Source organism: Orcinus orca, chromosome 10, assembly GCF_937001465.1.
Source record: "Orcinus orca chromosome 10, mOrcOrc1.1, whole genome shotgun sequence".
NCBI lineage: Eukaryota > Metazoa > Chordata > Mammalia > Artiodactyla > Delphinidae > Orcinus > Orcinus orca.
This window is the reverse complement of record NC_064568.1, coordinates 82,704,346-82,722,179: the sequence shown is the minus strand read 5'-3', so window position 1 is coordinate 82,722,179 and position 17,834 is coordinate 82,704,346. Positions and strand designations below refer to the sequence as shown.

At 53.3% G+C, this 17,834-nt stretch overlaps 4 protein-coding genes across 13 annotated transcripts; 2 read left to right on the top strand and 2 right to left on the bottom strand.

The window, feature by feature from the left end:
* The first annotated feature begins 1,426 nt into the window (after window positions 1–1,426).
* Window positions 1,427–3,700, top strand: APOM (apolipoprotein M). The gene is made up of 6 exons (XM_004286604.3): window positions 1,427–1,782; window positions 2,165–2,319; window positions 2,609–2,682; window positions 2,776–2,874; window positions 3,053–3,151; window positions 3,558–3,700. Exons 1-6 carry the CDS (start codon window positions 1,669–1,671, stop codon window positions 3,581–3,583), a joined length of 567 nt encoding a protein of 188 aa, XP_004286652.1. The 5' UTR covers window positions 1,427–1,668; the 3' UTR covers window positions 3,584–3,700.
* A 126-nt stretch (window positions 3,701–3,826) lies between these two features.
* On the bottom strand, window positions 3,827–5,471 carry C10H6orf47 (chromosome 10 C6orf47 homolog). The gene has a single exon (XM_004286597.4). The coding sequence runs from the start codon at window positions 5,469–5,471 to the stop codon at window positions 4,578–4,580; it is 894 nt and encodes a 297-aa protein (XP_004286645.1). The 3' UTR covers window positions 3,827–4,577.
* GPANK1 (G-patch domain and ankyrin repeats 1) lies at window positions 3,827–10,800 on the bottom strand. Of its 8 annotated transcripts, none has more exons than XM_049715718.1 (4): window positions 10,472–10,800; window positions 9,730–9,887; window positions 8,742–9,455; window positions 3,827–7,985 (listed from the first exon to the last, which is right to left on the bottom strand). In XM_049715718.1, the coding sequence occupies exons 3-4, from the start codon at window positions 9,350–9,352 to the stop codon at window positions 7,541–7,543; spliced, it is 1,056 nt and encodes a 351-aa protein (XP_049571675.1). In that variant the 5' UTR covers window positions 9,353–9,455; window positions 9,730–9,887; window positions 10,472–10,800; the 3' UTR covers window positions 3,827–7,540. The 8 variants fall into 8 exon arrangements, with proteins under 8 accessions (XP_049571675.1, XP_033273901.2, XP_033273907.2 ...); XM_033418010.2 differs by having other exon boundaries at window positions 10,498–10,800; XM_033418016.2 differs by having other exon boundaries at window positions 9,730–9,882; window positions 10,498–10,800.
* A 205-nt stretch (window positions 10,801–11,005) lies between these two features.
* On the top strand, window positions 11,006–15,088 carry CSNK2B (casein kinase 2 beta). 3 transcript variants are annotated; one of them, XM_004286596.4, is made up of 7 exons: window positions 11,006–11,153; window positions 11,760–11,842; window positions 12,570–12,672; window positions 13,229–13,344; window positions 13,793–13,868; window positions 14,016–14,205; window positions 14,859–15,088. In XM_004286596.4, the coding sequence occupies exons 2-7, from the start codon at window positions 11,771–11,773 to the stop codon at window positions 14,947–14,949; spliced, it is 648 nt and encodes a 215-aa protein (XP_004286644.1). In that variant the 5' UTR covers window positions 11,006–11,153; window positions 11,760–11,770; the 3' UTR covers window positions 14,950–15,088. The 3 variants fall into 3 exon arrangements, with proteins under 3 accessions (XP_004286644.1, XP_033273910.1, XP_033273909.1); XM_033418018.2 differs by lacking the exon at window positions 11,006–11,153 and adding an exon at window positions 11,307–11,433; XM_033418019.2 differs by lacking the exons at window positions 11,006–11,153; window positions 14,016–14,205 and adding an exon at window positions 11,289–11,433.
* The last annotated feature ends 2,746 nt before the right edge of the window (window positions 15,089–17,834 follow it).

Here is a 17,834-nt window from a genome sequence, read left to right as displayed (position 1 = left end):
CGCGGTGCTGCCAGTGTGCCTGCCTGTGGTGCCCACCCTTTCTGAGATTCGTAGTTTATACCTAAGTCCCAGTACTGTTTCAATTAAGAGTTCTAGTAAGCACCTGTACATGAGCCCCTAGTTTGTGCCAGCCAGTTTGCTGAGGGTTTCACGTACTGTCATATTTAAAAGGCTTTCAACATCTGAGATAAGTATTACATCCACTTTACAGGTGAGTACACCTAGGCGAATGTCAGTGGCAGAACTGACAAATTCAGGCCTACCACACTCCCTTGGGTCAATCACTTCTACTTTACTGCCACAATAACTTGTATCTTAGTTTTTTTTATTAAAAATGTCAAATATTAGCCCAAAACAGTAATAATGAACCCTCATATACACATCATCCAAAGTTTATTCTTTTATTAATTTATTTATTTTTGCTGTGTTGGGTCTTTGTTTCTGTGCGAGGGCTTTCTCTAGTTGTGGCAAGCGGGGCCACTCTTCATCGCGGTGCGCGGGCCTCTCACTATCACGGCCTCTCCAAAGTTTATTCTTTTAACTAAATTGCAAGCCCATAGCAAGCCTCACCTCTCAGAACAAACCTTTATGGCAGTCTGTGGGTTATAAACAATTATAAAAGAAGCTCCACACCTTCCATTACATTAACTGCTCCACCCACTTGGCACTCACTACGCAATGACTGCCTCTTGACAATTCTTTCCCTACCTTCTGCTACTTGAGAACTTAATGCCCACCAGAGACTAATAAGTACTTTACAAACACTACTATTAATTATAGCGAATATTTATTTTGGACTTCTGTGCAGGCCTTTGCTATGGGCTTTATGTGCATTAGCTCTTTTAGTCCTATGAGATGGATGATTTGCTCATTTTACAGATGAAAAAACAGGCATAAAGGTTAATAAAGTTATCCAAGATCGATAAGTAGAGTTAAGGGTTTGGACCCACTCTGCCTGACACCACTGTCTGTTCTCTTTAACCACTAGATTATGTAGTCTCTTACTTATAAACATTGAGTGAATGAACTCATGTGTCAGCAAACTTTTCTGGGGGGTGTACATATAGTTTCCCCAATTAACAACTTCAGAGAGAAAGCCTCCCATCCACCATGCTCCAGCACCTGGTTCATACCTGTTCTAAAGCACTTACCAGGTTGTACTGCAATGATTTGTTTATACAGCTAGTTTTCTGTAGACTGACTTCTTCAAGGCCATGGACTGTGTCTTATTCATTGTTATGTTCCAGGGCTTAGCCAGTTCCTGACCAACAGCTGGAACTCAAAAACTGTTTGCTAAGTGAGCGAATGAAAGAATCAATCCACTTCTCTTCAGTGCTGCACAGCACAGCAGATATCCCAGCTCAGATATGGGTTGAAAGACCACAGGCCTACCTGGAGGGCTCAGCTCTCTTAATTCCTGGGAGACCCTGGACATGCCAGGATGTATTGTGGAGTAGTTGCATTTAGAAGATGGGGAGGAAGTCCCAAACACTGTAAGTAATCCAGGCTTGGGTTGGAAAAGTTACTCATTAGCAGGTGAAAGGGTCAAGGGTCGAGGCAAAGGGGCTGGAAGCAGAGTGGACTGAGCAGCCAGTCCACGAGGCAAGGGGGAGAGCAGTTAAGGCACCAGCCACTCCACGCAGACCCCCAGCTCCCTCCTGCCTGAAGATGTTCCACCAAATTTGGGCAGCTCTACTCTACCTCTATGGCATTCTCCTTAACTCCATCTACCAGTGCCCTGAGCACAGTCAGCTGACAACTGAAGGACTAGATGGGAAAGAGGTATGGACTGAGAATGTGGGAAGCTTTGCCGGGTTGGGGGTTGGGGGGCCCTTGAGAAGTGGCCTAGGATGACCAAAAAGCCACACTGGGAAAGGAAGGGAGGAAGAGGGTGTGGGTGTTGTGATGACGAAAGCAAGAAGTAAAAAAAATATTAGTACTGTGGCCATCAATGTGAAGACATGTAGAATTGGGAGGTGGGCTTTACTGAGGAGGGGCAAAGAGGAAAAGTCATTTAATGACTCCTTGTCATGGATCCAACCCTCAGTTGGAAAAAGGCAGCCAACACCTTCACCCCTAAGCATTGTCATTCTGACTGATGAAGAGGTTGGATGGATTCTGTAGTGAGACCCACCTTCTTCTGCTCCCCTCGTTGTCTCTCCAGTTCCCAGAGCCCCATCTGGGCCGGTGGTACTTTATCGCAGGGGCAGCTCCCACCAAGGAGGAGTTGGCGACTTTTGACCCTGTGGACAACATTGTCTTCAACATGGCCGTGGGCTCTGCCCCCATGCAGCTCCAGCTTCGAGCTACCATCCGCACGTGAGTGGTGAGGAGGCAGAGGCAGCAGTAGGTACAGTCTCTGCCTAAAGTGTGAGCACCCACCCACAAAGAGCTGGGCTCTTTGGCATATCCATTATTCTTGGTCCACTTGAGTTCAACAGCTCTATTAGTTTCCCTCCGGAGAGATAGGGACCTAACCATCCCTTGGTAGCTTGAAACCCAAGGGGAGCCAGGCTTCAAGAGGGAATAAGATGAAGTAAACAGAGGCTGGTACTGAGCGGTTGAGGTGTCACTCAGTCTTTCTTCCTTGTCACCACCACCTCTGCAGGAAAAATGGGCTCTGTGCGCCCCGGAAATGGATCTACCACCTGTCTGAGGGGAGCACAGATCTCAGAACCGAAGGTTGGTTCTCTCCAGCCCTCAGTCTCCTCAAGCCCCCTGGGCTTGCTTGCTTCTGTACCTCAGTCCTCACACTTGCCCCACCCACCCTGACAGGCCGCCCTGACATGAAGACCAAGCTCTTCTCCAGCGCATGCCCAGGCGGAATCATGCTGAAAGAGACAGGCCAGGGTTACCAGCGCTTCCTCCTCTACAGTGAGTGAGGGTGCCAGGCAGGAAGCGCTGGGGGGAAGCGGGAGCCGGGGGGCAAGAGAGCCCCTTTCTCTGGGCTCCGTGACATCATCTCAGGAAGGGCTGCGTGCTTCCGTGAGGGCCTCAGCAGGGGCGGTGCTGAGAAGCACGGGCTTTCACGGGCCTTGCCTTGCTCTTCCAGATCGCTCACCACACCCTCCCGAGAAGTGTGTGGAGGAATTCCAGTCCCTGACCTCCTGCCTCGACTTTAAGGCCTTCTTACTGACTCCCAGGAATCAAGGTGAGGGGGTAGAGTCCCACAGAAAACAACTAGGACTCACCAAGTCTTCTGTGAGTGCTGGATGAAAGGGACTCAAGTGATGTCACCAGAGGGCATGGCCAAAGGCCGACATCATCACATTGGCTGTGTTGACACTTCCATTTGTGTCACAGACTGCAATGGCACCACAGGGAGCCAGGATGGGCTCTGGGATACTCAAGAGAGGTTTCTGAGTTTGCAGTGGATAAAAGGGGCAGAGGGTCAGACAGGGGGCAGAGGTCTGTAGGGGAAAAAGCCCTCAGAGACCCCTTCTCTGACATGGGGGAATGAGGGAGTACATTCTTCCTCATCCCATTACCATCAACCTTGCCTCTCTCCCTGGGTCTCCTTCCTTTTCATCCTCTTTTTTTCTCCCTCCTCCCACCAGAGACCTGTGAGCTGTCCAGTAACTGACCTGTGGCTTCATCTGTGCCCCCCAGATGGATACAGTAGGAACTGAGATTGTGGTGGGGGGAGAAGCTGGAGACTCTTAACTCCCTTTCAAGAATAAAGATGATTTTTCAATCCTCATCTCATTTGGGGGTTTGTCTCCCAACATCAGTCCCACTCCCCCCATTTCAGTACTCCCTCTGGACCTTCTACCACCTAAGCCCCCAGCTGGACGGCGTCAGGAAGGACACTGAGTGACAGTAACTCTCACTTTTAGTGGTGTATTTAGGATTTGGTGTGACACATTTATTGCTGAGTGAGCAAAGCCAACCCCCCAGTGGGGTCTGCAAACTCCAGTGCTCCCCATACTGCCTATGAGCTGCCAGCCCTTCTGAGCTGGCCCTCCTGCCAACACTGCCAGCACCATCCCCACTCCCTCTGGCTCCTAGGAACACCCAGATCCCCCCTGCAGGCTCCCCATCACCTGTGGGAACCCCATCCAGACCCCCTAATCCACCCACCTAGCAGTGCCACTCTTTCCCAGATAGCACAGATCCCAGGATCCACAGGATCCCTTGAGTCTCTGAACCACCCTCTTACCCCACCCAGAGGTCTGTCTGTCTTGCCTCTAGTCTCCTCCACCCCTGGAGAGTTTTGAAAGGTAGAGAAGACCCTTTAGTCTTTATTCTCCACCACCACACTTTTTTTTTTTTTTTTTTGGTTTTTAAAAAGCGGAGGTGGGAAAAAAAAAACTGGAAGTGGGAGAAATGTAAAAGCAAAAATTAACAACAGCTGGTGAATTCAAGGCCAATGCCCCCACTGTCCATAAACACACAGACACCCTAAACAGCTCTCCTGTGTGTGAAGGGGGGCAGGGCCTCTGTGCCCTCATACTCTGGGGTTTCTGCCCCATCCCTGAGGTCCCTGTGCTTACAATGTGGATCGTGCCCCCACACTATCTTCACCCTTGCTCCCAACCCACTGAGGGTGGGACGCTGGGCCACACCCCACCCCGTGGTCACAGCCTCTTTCCTGGGTCTCCCCTCTGCTCCTCACCCTCCCTCCCCAACTTCTCGCCCTCCAAGTCAGTGGCCTCCCCATCCCCACTGGGCTCCCGGAGGCTGACAGCCAGCACCAGGGCCTGTAGAAGACCAAAGAGGCAGGCAAAGTGCAGGGGGTGAGCGGTAAGTAGGCTCAGCACGGCATGGAGCCCATGCAGGGCAGCCAGGAAGGACAGTAGCCCATGCAGCCAGAGGCCCAGCGGTCCACGCAGGCCCAACGCGTCCAAGGCTGCCCGCAAGGGCCTTGAGCACAGCCCTAGCAGGGCTGAGGCCAGGAGCTCCAGCAGGTGCAGGGTCAGGTTGGTGGATATCTGCAGACACTCCTCTGGGTCCCCCAGGTACTGGTAGGGAGCCCCTGCTCCCCCACCTGTTTCCCCCCGCAGCCAGCCCAGCAGCTTCTGACGCTGGCCAGGCTTCTCCGCTGGGGCTTCAAGCCCAGGGGGGCTCAGTCCCTCTTCAGGGGACACACCAGGCTTCTTGGTGCCACCTGAGTCCACAGGATCCCATCCTGGTTTGAGAATGGTCTCTCCAGCCTCCAATCTCCCAGACTCTTGAGTGCTAGAGACAGTCTCATCCCACTTGAGAGAATCCATTTTTTTGCACCCCAGTTGCTCAACTTGGGACTCCCTGCTTGGTTCTGGAGCAGCCCCAGAGCTCCTCTGTGCACCTGAGTCCTTGGTCTTGGGAGGCCCCAGATCTCCCATGGTTTCTGGGGCACTGTCCCAGTCACTCCCTGAATTCTCAGAGGAGCTGTCCATCCGTCTGGGTTCTGGGGCGGGCAGGTCAGGCCTCGTTGATTTCCAGCGGCCCCAGGGGCGAGGTAGCCAGCCACCAAGCTGTCGCAGGAACATGGTTGGGGTGTGTAATGAGCCCCCAAATTCTGGGGCTGCTTCCTGGCACTGCTTAGACTCTCAGGTTTGGGGGCTGAGGGTTTCCTCAGAAGCCACAGTCTGTTCAGGCTCAGAAGAACAGGTATCTGCTGGTGAGTCCTACTCTGAATTCAGAAGTGGCTCCCCACTTCCCTGGATGGTCATGCAGCCTCAGGTGTGTCAAGCGGCTTGTTTCCTTTACAGTTTTGAGGTAAAGGAAGGCACATCCAAGTTCATTCACCACCACCACCCAGCACACAAGATTCCAAAAGTCTCAGGATCTGACGAAGCCTGGGTCACCCCCACAGTGTCCTCCCTGTTTTCCAGGTTTCTTCCCCAGCAGGCAGCACCCCAAGTTTCACTCACCAAGCCTACGTCCCAAGGTGCCCCAGCAACTGGGGAGGAGGTTCTCCCAAGAAGGAAGGAAGGAAGGAAGGTGGCCCTGGGTCCTAGGTGCTCCGGAGCGGGAGAGTCCTGAACTGCTGCCCTAAGGCAGCTCAGGAAGAAGTCTCTTGTTAGGTGAGTGAGGGAAGAGGTATCCGGCAAACTCCAGCCAGCAACGTTCGTCCCTTGATTCAGAGGGCTATGAACCCTATAAAGTGGCCCCACCGGCCCCTGAGCACGCAGCTGAGACTCGGTCTCCGCGAGGACAGGCCGGAGATGTCCTCGGAGATCCCGGTTGCCAGGCAAAGCGCGGGCCTGCCTGGGGAGCCAGGCGTCCAGGCGCTGCAGCCCCTCCCGGGCCCAGCGTCCGGGCCGCGGCCTCGCGGATCCGCCCGGAGCCGCAGAGCCCGGAAGCAGCTGCACCGGGACTAGAGGGACAGGCGGAGGCGGGGCCCGCAGCTCGCGGGGCGGACCCTGCCGATCCACCACCGCACCGCGCCCGCGCTGCTTGTGCGCGCCATCAGTGCGCACCTGGCCGTACCGCGGGGCGCAGAGTCAAGATCACGGGGACCCAACGCCTGAATGTAAACCCAGCTTTCCCTTTTCGTCGTCTAGAGCCCCCGTGACGCCAGTGTTCCCTTAAACTCGCCCGCCCCCTTTAGTCCCCTTTTCTTGTTTATGATTTCATGAAAGGATTTTCCGGAAAAGAAAGCTGAGAGGAGGCTTGGGACTTGAGTAGCCCTTCCTTGCTCCTCCATGCACGTATTTTACCTCTTGGATTTGACGACAGTGAGCACTTCATGTGCCTGGCACCCAGTATGAGCAGCACAAGGGAGGCGCGGGAGACGAAGTGTGGGAAGGGCAAGTGTAGACAAATAGGATGTGCTTCCTGCCCTCAGGAGTTTTCAGGTATCAAAATGAACAACCTTGGCTTAAAGTGTATATTTGGGAGGCCAGAGTTCTGGTCCCAGTTTCAGCTAATAGCCTACAGGCTGCATAATCTTAGGCCCTCCTATCACACTGGCCTCTTCCTGCAAGACCCTACCCACTCTCATCACCTCTGAGCCGTCCCTGACCTCCTCTATCACCATGCATTGTATTTGATCACATCCTGTCTCCTCCAGCTGTGAGCAACCTGAAGACTGGGAGTCTCTTACTCCCTATTCTTAGCACATAGTATATGAACTTTGTTTGTGAAATCAATGATTGAATTGAGTGGGCAAGGGATGGAGTGGGCAGGAGATGCCTTCTGAGGGAAGTTAGACTTGCATAGAGATGGGCAATTCCTGGTTCAGGGATTGAAAAAATAGGTGGGGCACTCTGGGCAGCGGCTGGGACTAGGAGCGAACCAGACTGGCAGGGAGGTGACCCTATCATACCACCTAGCAGAGCTGCTGCCTCTTCTGGCTCAGGTAGAATTTCATGTGGCCCCCAGCCTGTTTGGCTTCCCTGCAACAGCTTCCAGAAAAGTGAATAAAACACCAAAGAGGGGGAAAAGCTTGATTTATTTCTCAACTCTCAGCCTCTTTTCTCCCACAGGCAGAGTCCACTGATCAAAACCTGAAGGTCTGGAACCTGGGCAGGCCCCAGGAAGTAGAAGCCCAAGTGCCTAGGTCAGGGGCCCAAGTTCAGACTTCAGCAGCAGACCAGGGTCAGAACTTGCCAAGTCAGAACTCAAGGTTCATGTATGTCCTCAGATCCCGCTCCCAGGCCCTGTCCTTCTCCTCCTGCCTTCTCTCCTCCTTCCAGTTCAGTGTGGTCACCCTAGGGGCTCTCTCCCTCCCAGCCACTGCCCGTGTATCCCGAGCTGGGAAATGTGTAACTCGGGGTTGGGGTGCTGATCTGTAGCCTAATCCTTCCTGGTCCCTCTTGAGGACAGTGGGGATGGGACTGGCATGGCCCTCACCCCGGGGTCCCAGCCCCATTCCAGGCTCCCAGCCCCCCCTCAGCAGCAGCCTGAAGCCTGGGCTGGAGGTAGGCACCCCAAGGGGCAGGTTGCGGGGCTGGAGATCCTGGGACAATGACAGCAGGTGAGCAGTGGAGGTACGGTGGTTAGAGTCTTGGAAGTGGGCATCACAAGCCTCACAGTACTGGGGGGAGGGGGATCGGGACCTGCAGAGAAAAAAAAGAAAGGGTTAAGGGCAGCGCAAGGGTTTAGGCCTCAGAGGTGGGTGGCAGGGTGGGACAGGGTCCTTCCAGTATTTCTGCTGAGGAACAAATTGCCTTCCTCCCCACTTAGCAACGAGGGACCCAAAGGGGAATAGCTGGGAGAAGAGAAGGTTAAAAGGCCTCACAAGGCTCTTGGGTGAGGGAGGATTAATAATAATTACTATAGTTAATGTTTGTATAGTGCTCATTATGCTACAAGCATTGTTCTAGCACTTTACATATATTAACCCATTTACTACTAACAACGCTTTGAGAAAGGTGCTCTTATTGTCCCATTTCTTAGATGAGGAAACTGATGCACATGGACATTAGGTTGCTCGCCCAAGTAAGTAGTCAGGATTTAAACCCAGGGAGTGGGTAAACACGGGAATATAGCAAACATTTTATAATGACTTTAAATGGACTGTAACCTTTAAAAATTGTGAATCACTAATATTGTATAGCTGTAATTTATATAGTATTATACATGAACTATGCTTCAATAAAAAAATAAAATACAAAATTAAAAACTAAATAAATACATAAATTTTTTAAATACAAAAAAATAAACCCAGGGAGCTCATGTCCGTAACCAGACTGCCTTACTAGCCTACACTAGAGGACAGGGGAGAGAACCAACCCTCCAGCTCTGTTCTGGGGCCTCTAGTGTGGAGTAGCTAGGAAGGAAAGAACACAACGGAAGATAAGGCTTCCCCTCACCGGTTCTCTGGACTCCTCGTCTCTCTGGGGCCCTCTCTGACCATGCGGGCCACCTCAGGGAAGCCCGCTTCTTCTGCCAGCTGAGCAGCATCCCTGCCACCCAGCTCGCAGACCCCCACCCAGGCAGCCCCACGGCCCAGGAGATAGCGCACAGCTGCCCCCTGGCCTGCTCGGGCCGCACACATCAGGGGGGTCCACCAGAAAGCATCTCGAGCGTTGATATTCCCCCCAGCTCCCCCTGCCTCATGGGGATCCAACAGTCTTTTTAGTTTTGCCACATCCCCCTCCTGGGCTGCCCTCAGTATCCGGTGGGTCATCTTGTCCTCTGCCCCAAGGGATGTCCTTTGTCCATGTTCTCCTGATACTCCTGCTGCAGCTTCCTTCATCATTCTTCTTCTCTTCCTCTTTCTTTTACTGGCAGACTCAGGCTGAGCCCTCTGGGGTTCACGAGTGCTGCTCTGATCCCCAGTCAAGGCTTCGTAGAAAGCCCGGGCTGCAGCCCCATCCAGGGTGGGCTTCAGCTCTTCAGGCTGTGACTGCAATTGCCCATCTTTCCAGAGATCACTGGGGTCAGTGGCTCGGGTAAAGTTAATGAGGGTGGCCCTGGACATGGCTTTTGGGAGATCTGGGAAAATGAGACTAGGCAGGGGGAGGATGAGACGAGGAAGCCAAGCCCCTGGTGGTCCTGCAGTGACCAGAGCCACCTCCAGACACCTGCTGGGAGAAGGAAAAGTATCCTTAGCGTCAAAAATCCCCTCCTAACCCAAAAGTGACCCCACAACCTAGGACCCTGCAGGGCCTGAGGACCATAGATCATGTGGAAAAACAGGAAATCCTACAGTAACAGACCATGCCCCTTAGTAAAGGTTAACAAAGAAGTCTCCATAAGACAGCTGCCCAGAGGTCCTGCGCTCCGCCCCCACTCCCATCCTCATCAACAATAAATAATAGCCTCTCTGAGGCTACTTTACCACCGCGTAAGACATACCGTTAAGAAAAACAATCAGCCTGGCTCTTTAAATTGTCCTCGATCCTATTTCGGGTAACTAACGTCTTCTCAAACAAAAACAGACTTGACACTTCTCCGGAAGCAGGAAGCAGATTTAAGGGAGAGGTTCCAGTCTGTGTTGTTTCGTAGCTTCTGTACTGCAAAATGACACTACTCTAAGCAAAGGAATCGACAGAGTCACACGATACAAAGACGCATGCGTGGCTTGAGGGGGACAATTACTCGAGGGCGCAGGCGCGCGCAAGCGCCGGGGCTGTTTCCCGCCTTGGAATCGTTCCAGTAGCATACCGCAACGCAGCACGTGCCCAAGTAGCGCGAGGACCGAGAAGGATCCGTCGGTTGGTGTGCTGCTTTTACATAACGCCCCCACAATACCCTTCGCCTCCCTCAAGGTGGCCCCCGCTCCGAGCTCATTTTCTGTCCCTGGGAAACCATTCTCGGGCTTAAGAAAGGCCCTGAGGTGGAGAATGCCCAGAAACCGTGAAAAGAAATAACGTCTCACAGCCCCTCACCATTACTCTGACCTGGGTTCGAAGGTCACACTTAGCGCCTGCAGCAGCGCCGTTCAAGCCCTAACAGGAAATGCAGAAGTACAAGGGAACAAGCAGCAGAATGGCTGTCGCCACCTCAGGTTAGCGCACGGGGCAGTCCTGGTTCTGTCGCCGTTCAGTTCAGCCCAGTACACCCTACTCAGGTCCGTCAGCACGGAACCCGGCCTCACCTCCCGCCTCCGGAGCCCGGCCTCACCTCCCGCCTCCGGAGCCCAAACCCCGGGGTGAAGTATGGGCCCCTTCGGGGGTCTCCTTGGCGGGCTGACTCGGGCAAGGAGCCCGACAGGCGATAAGGACCAGACTGGCTGGAGCGGATGAGGTCAATGCCCTGGGAAGCGTAGCCGCGCCGGGGCCTGAGGCTCGCTGTGCGAGGGGAGCGGCAGGAAACGACACCGGCAACCGTGTTCCTCTCCCCGCCCTTCTCGACCCCACGGTTCCGGGAATCACACGACTATATTCCCCAGGCTCCCTGGCCCAGACGCGACACTGACTTTCCGCTTCCGGTTGAGCCTAGCCGCCCCTTGCTGCGCCCCGCCCCCGAGCGTCTCCCTCAGGAGCCTCGCGACACCAGGGTCGTGCGCGGGTCATCCTGGGATTCGTAGTTCGGCTTTCCCTAGTTTCGCCAGTTTCTCCCTACCGGGGACTCCATTTCCCGGCGTCCATCGCGGCTCCTAACGCTAAGCACTTGCGCGTTGCCCTCTTCACCACCCTCCCCAATTTCCACTCCCCCCCCACCCCACTTCGCCTACCGCGGTCTTGTCCGCGCCCTACGTTGCAGCGGTCCCCGCGGTTCCTTGGAAGCAGAAACTCCCCTTTCCCCCCCGTCCCCCGGTCCCAGTCCCCGTCCAGTCGGTGAGTCTGGGGTCGTCCCCGCGCCGTGTCCCCTGTCCCTGGGCGCGGCACATGGGGTCTCCCCGCCTTGATATGGGGGTGGGGAAGGAAGTGACCTGGTCCGGCACCGAGGGAGGGAGAGGTGGCCAAAAGGGTGGAGGCGGGATGTGGGGACTCCCATGAAAGGAACCTGAGGGCCACCCCCAGGCCATGAGAAAAGGAGGGGCTCGGCTCTTGCTTGGAAAGGATAAACTTCGGAACGCTTGGGAATGGGGCCGGGAACACGCGGAGACCTGCGGGGGTAGGGAGCCTGAGCCGCGGGCCCTGCCGGAGTTGACGCGGAGGAGAGAGGGGCCTGGCCTTCGGGAGCGTCAGGGATGTGGGTAGGACTAGTGGGTCAAGACCTGTCGGTTTCTCACAAGTGGTGGGACCCCAAAGAATTTATCTAGTCTCAGAGAAAAGGGGCCGAGATGTGAATAAGAGGAGCTAGAGAGACGTGCTCCAGGTTCGGATCCTTTAAGAAAGGGTTGCCCCAAATTCTTCCATGGTTGGAGGGCAAAGTGTGGAAGGAGGGAGGATATCAGAGGCAGGGAGGGAGAGCTTACCCTTACACTCCTCTTTCTTTAGCTTACGTGAAGATGAGCAGCTCAGAGGAGGTGTCCTGGATTTCCTGGTTCTGTGGACTTCGTGGCAATGAATTCTTCTGTGAAGTGAGTTCTTCTCAAACCCCCTATCCATCTCCACATATAATCTGGCTAAATAAAAAATTCTCCCACATATTCAGCTTCCACACACTTCTTTCACAGGCTTACGTAAAAACTCTTTCTCGTCAAGGAAGAGTCCCCTTAGTAACTCCCTCACTAACTTGTGGTGAAGGGGCAAGACTGGGGCCCCAAGTCAGCCCTGACATTCTCCAGCAGTATAACGTTGGACACGTCAACCTGTGTATTTTCTTTTTTATTACCACAGTGGTACTGGTAGTGGTAGTACCTATCTTTTGTGGCTGTTAGGACTAAAATAGTTCCTACTAAAACGTTCTGTAATGTGCAAAGCTGTGTGTTAACATAAGGGATTGTAACTGCCTTCAGAATCCAAGCTGTTGAGCCTCCACCTTCCTCAGAGAGCCAGCTGGCCCTAAGGAGAGGCCAAAACTGAGATGGGAAGCAGGAATAGGAACAAGGATCATGAAAGGAATGTCTCTCTAAGACGGGGTTTGCTGTACCTGTTTATCTTTGGAAAAGAAAATCCGAAGCTTCTATGGGTGGGCGGTACATGTGAGCTGGGGAGAGAGACTCAAGTACTTCTGCTGAGTTGGGAGTGCGGAACAAAGGGAACAGAAGCAGTTGTGTTGAGGATAAGGCACCAGTTGGAGCAACTTGCCCAGGTCAAAGCTGAGGATTCTGCTGTGGCTTTCCTTTTGACTTCATGTCCCGACAGGTGGATGAAGATTATATCCAGGACAAATTCAATCTCACTGGACTCAATGAGCAGGTGCCTCACTATCGACAAGCTTTAGACATGATCTTGGACCTGGAGCCTGGTGAGGCACCCTCAGGGTTGTTTTGTGTGTGTATGCTTTTTTTCCTTTTCAAATCCTGTTTATCTGCTTCTTGAATTTCTAAATTTCCTTTTGGTTCTCTGACCCCCTTAACCCAAAGTCTTCTACTTCATTTTGATTCCCTACCTCACTCTTGCTTAGTTTTGTGACTTAACACCACTCATTCCTATACTCTGATCCTGTTAACTTAGCGCTATTCCATAATGCCCATTTTTCCATGAGTCTTATTTTCTGCTGCTTTTCCCTGCCTTGCACCTTCCAGGCTAGAGTTTTGTTTTCTGTGGAGACATCTTTGCGTTTATGTATCGAGGGAGAGAAGGGAGCAGAGGCTGAGAGGGATGGAAAGAAGGCAGAGCTGCCTTGGGTTGGTGGAAGGGTCAGAGGCCCAGGTTTCTGGGTCAAATGCCCAGGCCGTGGGTGTGGTGAGGCTCAGAGTTGGGTGCTGGGCTAACTGAGTAACCAGCAGCCCCTGGGGGTGGGCAGGGCACCCAAAATAGCTGTAAGACAAGTGGTTGCATTTGGTTGGGCCATGTTTCAGATGAGGAGCTGGAAGACAACCCCAACCAGAGTGACCTGATTGAGCAGGCAGCTGAAATGCTCTATGGATTGATCCACGCCCGCTATATCCTCACCAACCGTGGCATCGCCCAGATGGTGAGGCCTCTCTACTCCCACTTGGCTCCTTCGCAGGCAACAAGGGAAACAGTTTCCTGCAGCAAGAAGTCACTTGTTTCAACCTTGTCAAGGAATCTAGCTTAGAAGAGGGAAATAAACCCCAGAACCTAGGCTTAGGGATTAAAACCTGATTGAGGGTGTGCTAAAGGGGGTGTTTTCAGGGAGGGAGATGTGACCTTGGGCAGGAAGTTGTAGACCGCCTCTTCCTCAGAGAATAAGCAGCGAATGGCTCTGATGGTCTGCAGCCTGCCTAACTGGAGGAAGGGAAGCAGAGGAGTCTTGAGGGCCCATCTGAGCCAGAAAAGGGGCCTCTGGACAGCGAGAGACAGGAGGAGTTGGGGACAGAGTGACGTGGGTTGGGCTGAGGAGGGGGTTGTCTCTTCTCTTCATACCTATCCAACAACCCCTTCCATTTTATTCACTGCAGTTGGAAAAGTACCAGCAGGGAGACTTTGGCTACTGTCCCCGTGTGTACTGTGAGAACCAGCCAATGCTTCCCATCGGTGAGTGTTGGAAAAGGGAAAGAAGGGCCACATAAAATGGCAGGTCCACTGGGAAGGAGTTGGGGCTCAGCAAGTTGGGGCCTGAGTCCAGGAGGGAGGTTGGGCAGGCTTGGGTTACCTGGCCTGCTGAGTCTGGCTGTCTCCCAGGCCTTTCGGACATCCCAGGTGAGGCCATGGTGAAGCTCTACTGCCCCAAGTGCATGGACGTGTACACACCCAAGTCATCGAGGCACCACCACACGGATGGCGCCTACTTCGGCACCGGTTTCCCTCACATGCTCTTCATGGTGCACCCCGAGTACCGGCCCAAGAGGCCCGCCAACCAGTTTGTGCCCAGGTGGGGAGCAGGGACAGAGTCACCAAGGGTCAAAGGAAAGGGCCGGGGTCCCCCAGAAAGAAGGGAGGACAAGGACAGGGCATGGTCTGTTCTTGACACCTACTTCTCCCAAAGCCAGGGCTTTTCCCTGCTGAGTGACCTTGGGAAAGTTGTGTGATCATCTATGCCTCAGTTCCGTTATCCATGAAGTGGGGATGGTGACATGCCTGACAGTGTGTTTTTAAATGTATGAATCGCTTAAAGTAATGTTTGTCACTTGAAGCAACATTTAAACAGTAGCTAACCTTGTTGTCTTCTTGGGTGTTCAACCTTCTGCCAGGAAATCCTCAGAGCCACGGTTCAAGTGTGGTTTATCTTCCTGGAGTATCATTTTTACTCTTGTGTAGAGAAGGGAAGTTCAGCTTTATATTGAAACAAGTACTGACGTGTGTGCTTGTGCGTGTGTACACACGTGTACGTCCTAGAATTTGAGTATTAATGGATATTTAAAATAAATTTCCAAATATTCTTGAGAGAAGAAGTTTGGGAACCTCTGCCCTTCAGTACTGAGCAGGCCCATGAAGGAGCTGGGGTGGGGAGGCAGGAATGCTGGCCACAGGCAGGGCCAGGATGGGGCTCACGCTGCTGCCTCTCTGACCTCTGCCCTGACCCAGGCTCTACGGTTTCAAGATCCATCCGATGGCCTACCAGCTGCAGCTCCAAGCGGCCAGCAACTTCAAGAGTCCAGTCAAGACGATTCGCTGATTCCCCACCCCACCTGTCCCCAGTCTTTGACACTTTCATTCCTTTGCTGCCACCCTTTCATGAACCCTCTATGGTTTTTAGTTTAAATTAAAGGAGTCATTATTGTGGTGGAAATATGAAATAAAGTGGAAGAAAAGGCCGTGGGCTGATTTGCTGGTGCTTGGGGTTGGGGAAGGGAGGGTAATGGTGTGCTGAACCCCAGGAGCTCTCCTGGCCCCGCCCCCCCTCCTCAGCTTGAAATCCAGCACAGATTTGTGCCCAGTGGATTTGGGTGATGTTTTTAGTAGGAAAGTGGAGTTGTAGAATTGGGTGTGGGGATGTGCAAAGATCACAAAAGACTCAAAAATCAAATTTCAAAGATTAGAGAAATATTCTTTTTGGGCCACCTGTGGTCGTCTGTTTATACTCTAGGGAGTGCAGTCAACAACACTTTGAGTTTGGGTTTTACAGGGAAAGTGGTCCCAAAATAAACAACTGTAAGGGGTGGGGAAAGGAGGGGCAGGGTCCAGAACTGCTGTTGTGTGGTGTCTGCCTGCCCCCTGCTGGGGAGCTGAGACATGCGCATCTCAGAAGGATGGGGGGCACTGGCTTCCTGGCTAAGATTTCTCCCAGAACAATAGGGACTGACCCTATTGTGTGGGAAGGATAGCAGATGGTACCAGAGAAGGAAACATCCATGCACCCTTGAAAGGCACGCAGGACAAAGGTAGACTGCTGGATTGGGGCCCAGGTATTGCCCCTGTCTGGGCTACTGCTCCCACATTCAGGAACCAGACCTGGTGGGTGAGGACATGTCCCTCCTGCCAAGTTAATAGCTTCCTCCTCCAGTCAGGAATATAGCTCTGTACCTGCGGTAGCTCCTGCTCAGACTGCCTGTCAAAACTAGCCTGCAGTTCAGGCTTAAGGAGCATGGTCACAGGAAGGTGGGGTTTCAGAGCACCCCTGAGGGGCTTCCCCTCTCCCCAGAATTCCATGATGAAGGCCCATATGTTTGTAGGTGTGCTGGTCATGATGGGCTTCACAGTGGGAAAGGGTAAGTGGGACACGGGGGCAGGGAAGGAGGGGTGACTGAGTCCAGGGAGGGGATGGCTCTGGATGAGCGGGCTCCCTGCAGGGCAGGGAACTTGGAGTGAGCCAACACGGCCATTTCTCCTGTCTTCCACTTCCCCAGCTCTTGTTGCTGAAGTCCGGACCTGCCACCTCTGCCTCTTAGAAGATCCTACTATAGGATGCGTTTTAGGCTCAGAGAAGTGCACGATCAGCAGCTCATCCCCATGCATGGGGATCAGCATCTTTCATAGTGAGTCAAGTCCTAGGAAGGGGCTACTGGTAGGGCAGCCCATGGCTTGGTCTTCTCTTGTAGATGAAGGCTGCTTGGGGCCTGAGGTCTAAGGAGATGGAGGATCCTGGAGGGGGAGGGGTCTGGGCTTCTGTGGAGCCAGTTAAGCTAATTTTTCTGGCGCCTTCTGATGGAGTCTGGGATAGGAATTGGGTCTGGGTGAGGGATCGCGGAGTCTGTGAAAGGGGTGCCAGGTTTGGGGACTATGGGAGGCAGCAGTGGTTGTTAGCTGTCCCCTCTCTTCCAGATACCAAGGTTCGCTTCTTAATCCGGGGCTGTGGACAGCACAAGTCTTACCGGTGCCAAGAAAAACACCCCACCTACCTCCCAGAGTACTGGTACTACGCCCAGTGCTGCCAGTATGATTACTGCAACTCCTGGTACAGCCCCCAGCTCCAGAGCTCCCTCCCTGAGGCCCCTGAGTGGTCCCTGGCCCTGCCCCTGTCTGAGTCCCAGATCCAGTGGTTCTGCCAAGCCCTGAACCTCTCACTGCCCCTACCCAGCTTCCATGCTGAGAAGGAGCCTTCTGAAGGCCTGGACCCCCTGGCTGTCCTGCCCCTGAATCTGAGTTTGTCCATTGCTGACCTGCGCCGCATATACTGGTTCCTCAACAATTCAGGACTTTTGGTTCTTCCCTGGGCTAGGCTGTGACGTCTTACCCTTCCCAGATTTCACTCTGGTCCAGCGTCTCTCCCCTGACACCCCAGCATCATGTACTGCCCTCTCAGAACACTCACACTTTCTGGTCTGTGAGTTCTCAGTCTTCCTTTCCTTTGTACTTCCATCGTCTATATGGTTTTGGTTTAGTTTCCTCCCCAAAAAGCAGTTGGCACTGCACCCAGTGCCCTTCGTCCACCTAGAAAATAATCTCAAATGTGAATTCTGCCTAGGCTGACCTGGGAAAGGCACAGTGGTTTCCTCATCCCTTTCCTATCATCTGAGTGGGATCATCCCCCCCCACCCCCCATCTTCCTGATCCCCTCTCAATCTGGCTATTTCCACCCCTACACTTGTCTCTAAAACCTTGTGCCAGACTGACCTTGCATCAAGACGGGTGAGAGGCGGACTTTGTGCAGATTTCCTGACTGGGCACTCTGGTGTTCCTACCTCACTGTCTCCACCACCCTCACTCCCGCCTGGTCTCCTGCTTCCTTTTCTCATCTCTTGTCCCCATCTTTGACTTCCACAGCCCCACTTCACGTCCCTGAGTCCTGACACCCACTTGCACAGAATCCCAGGGAGAGGAGAAGATCTGTCCTCTGCTCCACATTCTCCAGTTTCCCTCCACAATAAACAAACTGGGCTAAGTCTGTGTCACATTGTTTATGGGGTCAGGCTCAGGTGTGGGCAGGTGTAAACAGGTTAAAGAAAGTTAACTGGGTGTGGGGTTCAAACAGGGTTGCAGAGCCCTGCCCACTCCACTTGGCCTTTGTGGTTCCTCATGGCCTGCCGCAAAGAGCCCACATCCATCCCACCCTCTGCTCAGCTAGAGATCAAAGTATGAGGATTGTGACTCCTGCCAGCCTTAAACATACCCTACAAAACC

Coding starts and splice junctions, on each gene's coding strand:
- APOM (XM_004286604.3), top strand. CDS start 1,669: ATGTTCCACCAAATTTGGGCAGCTCTACTCTACCTCTATGGCATTCTC. Junction 2,320..2,608: donor CTTCGAGCTACCATCCGCAC/GTGAGTGGTGAG, acceptor CCACCTCTGCAG/GAAAAATGGGCTCTGTGCGC. Junction 2,875..3,052: donor CCAGCGCTTCCTCCTCTACA/GTGAGTGAGGGT, acceptor TTGCTCTTCCAG/ATCGCTCACCACACCCTCCC.
- C10H6orf47 (XM_004286597.4), bottom strand. CDS start 5,471: ATGTTCCTGCGACAGCTTGGTGGCTGGCTACCTCGCCCCTGGGGCCGC.
- GPANK1 (XM_049715718.1), bottom strand. CDS start 9,352: ATGTCCAGGGCCACCCTCATTAACTTTACCCGAGCCACTGACCCCAGT. Junction 7,986..8,741: donor ACGAGGAGTCCAGAGAACCG/GTGAGGGGAAGC, acceptor TTTTCTCTGCAG/GTCCCGATCCCCCTCCCCCC.
- CSNK2B (XM_033418018.2), top strand. CDS start 11,343: ATGAGAAAAGGAGGGGCTCGGCTCTTGCTTGGAAAGGATAAACTTCGG. Junction 12,673..13,228: donor GATCTTGGACCTGGAGCCTG/GTGAGGCACCCT, acceptor GCCATGTTTCAG/ATGAGGAGCTGGAAGACAAC. Junction 13,869..14,015: donor CCAGCCAATGCTTCCCATCG/GTGAGTGTTGGA, acceptor GCTGTCTCCCAG/GCCTTTCGGACATCCCAGGT.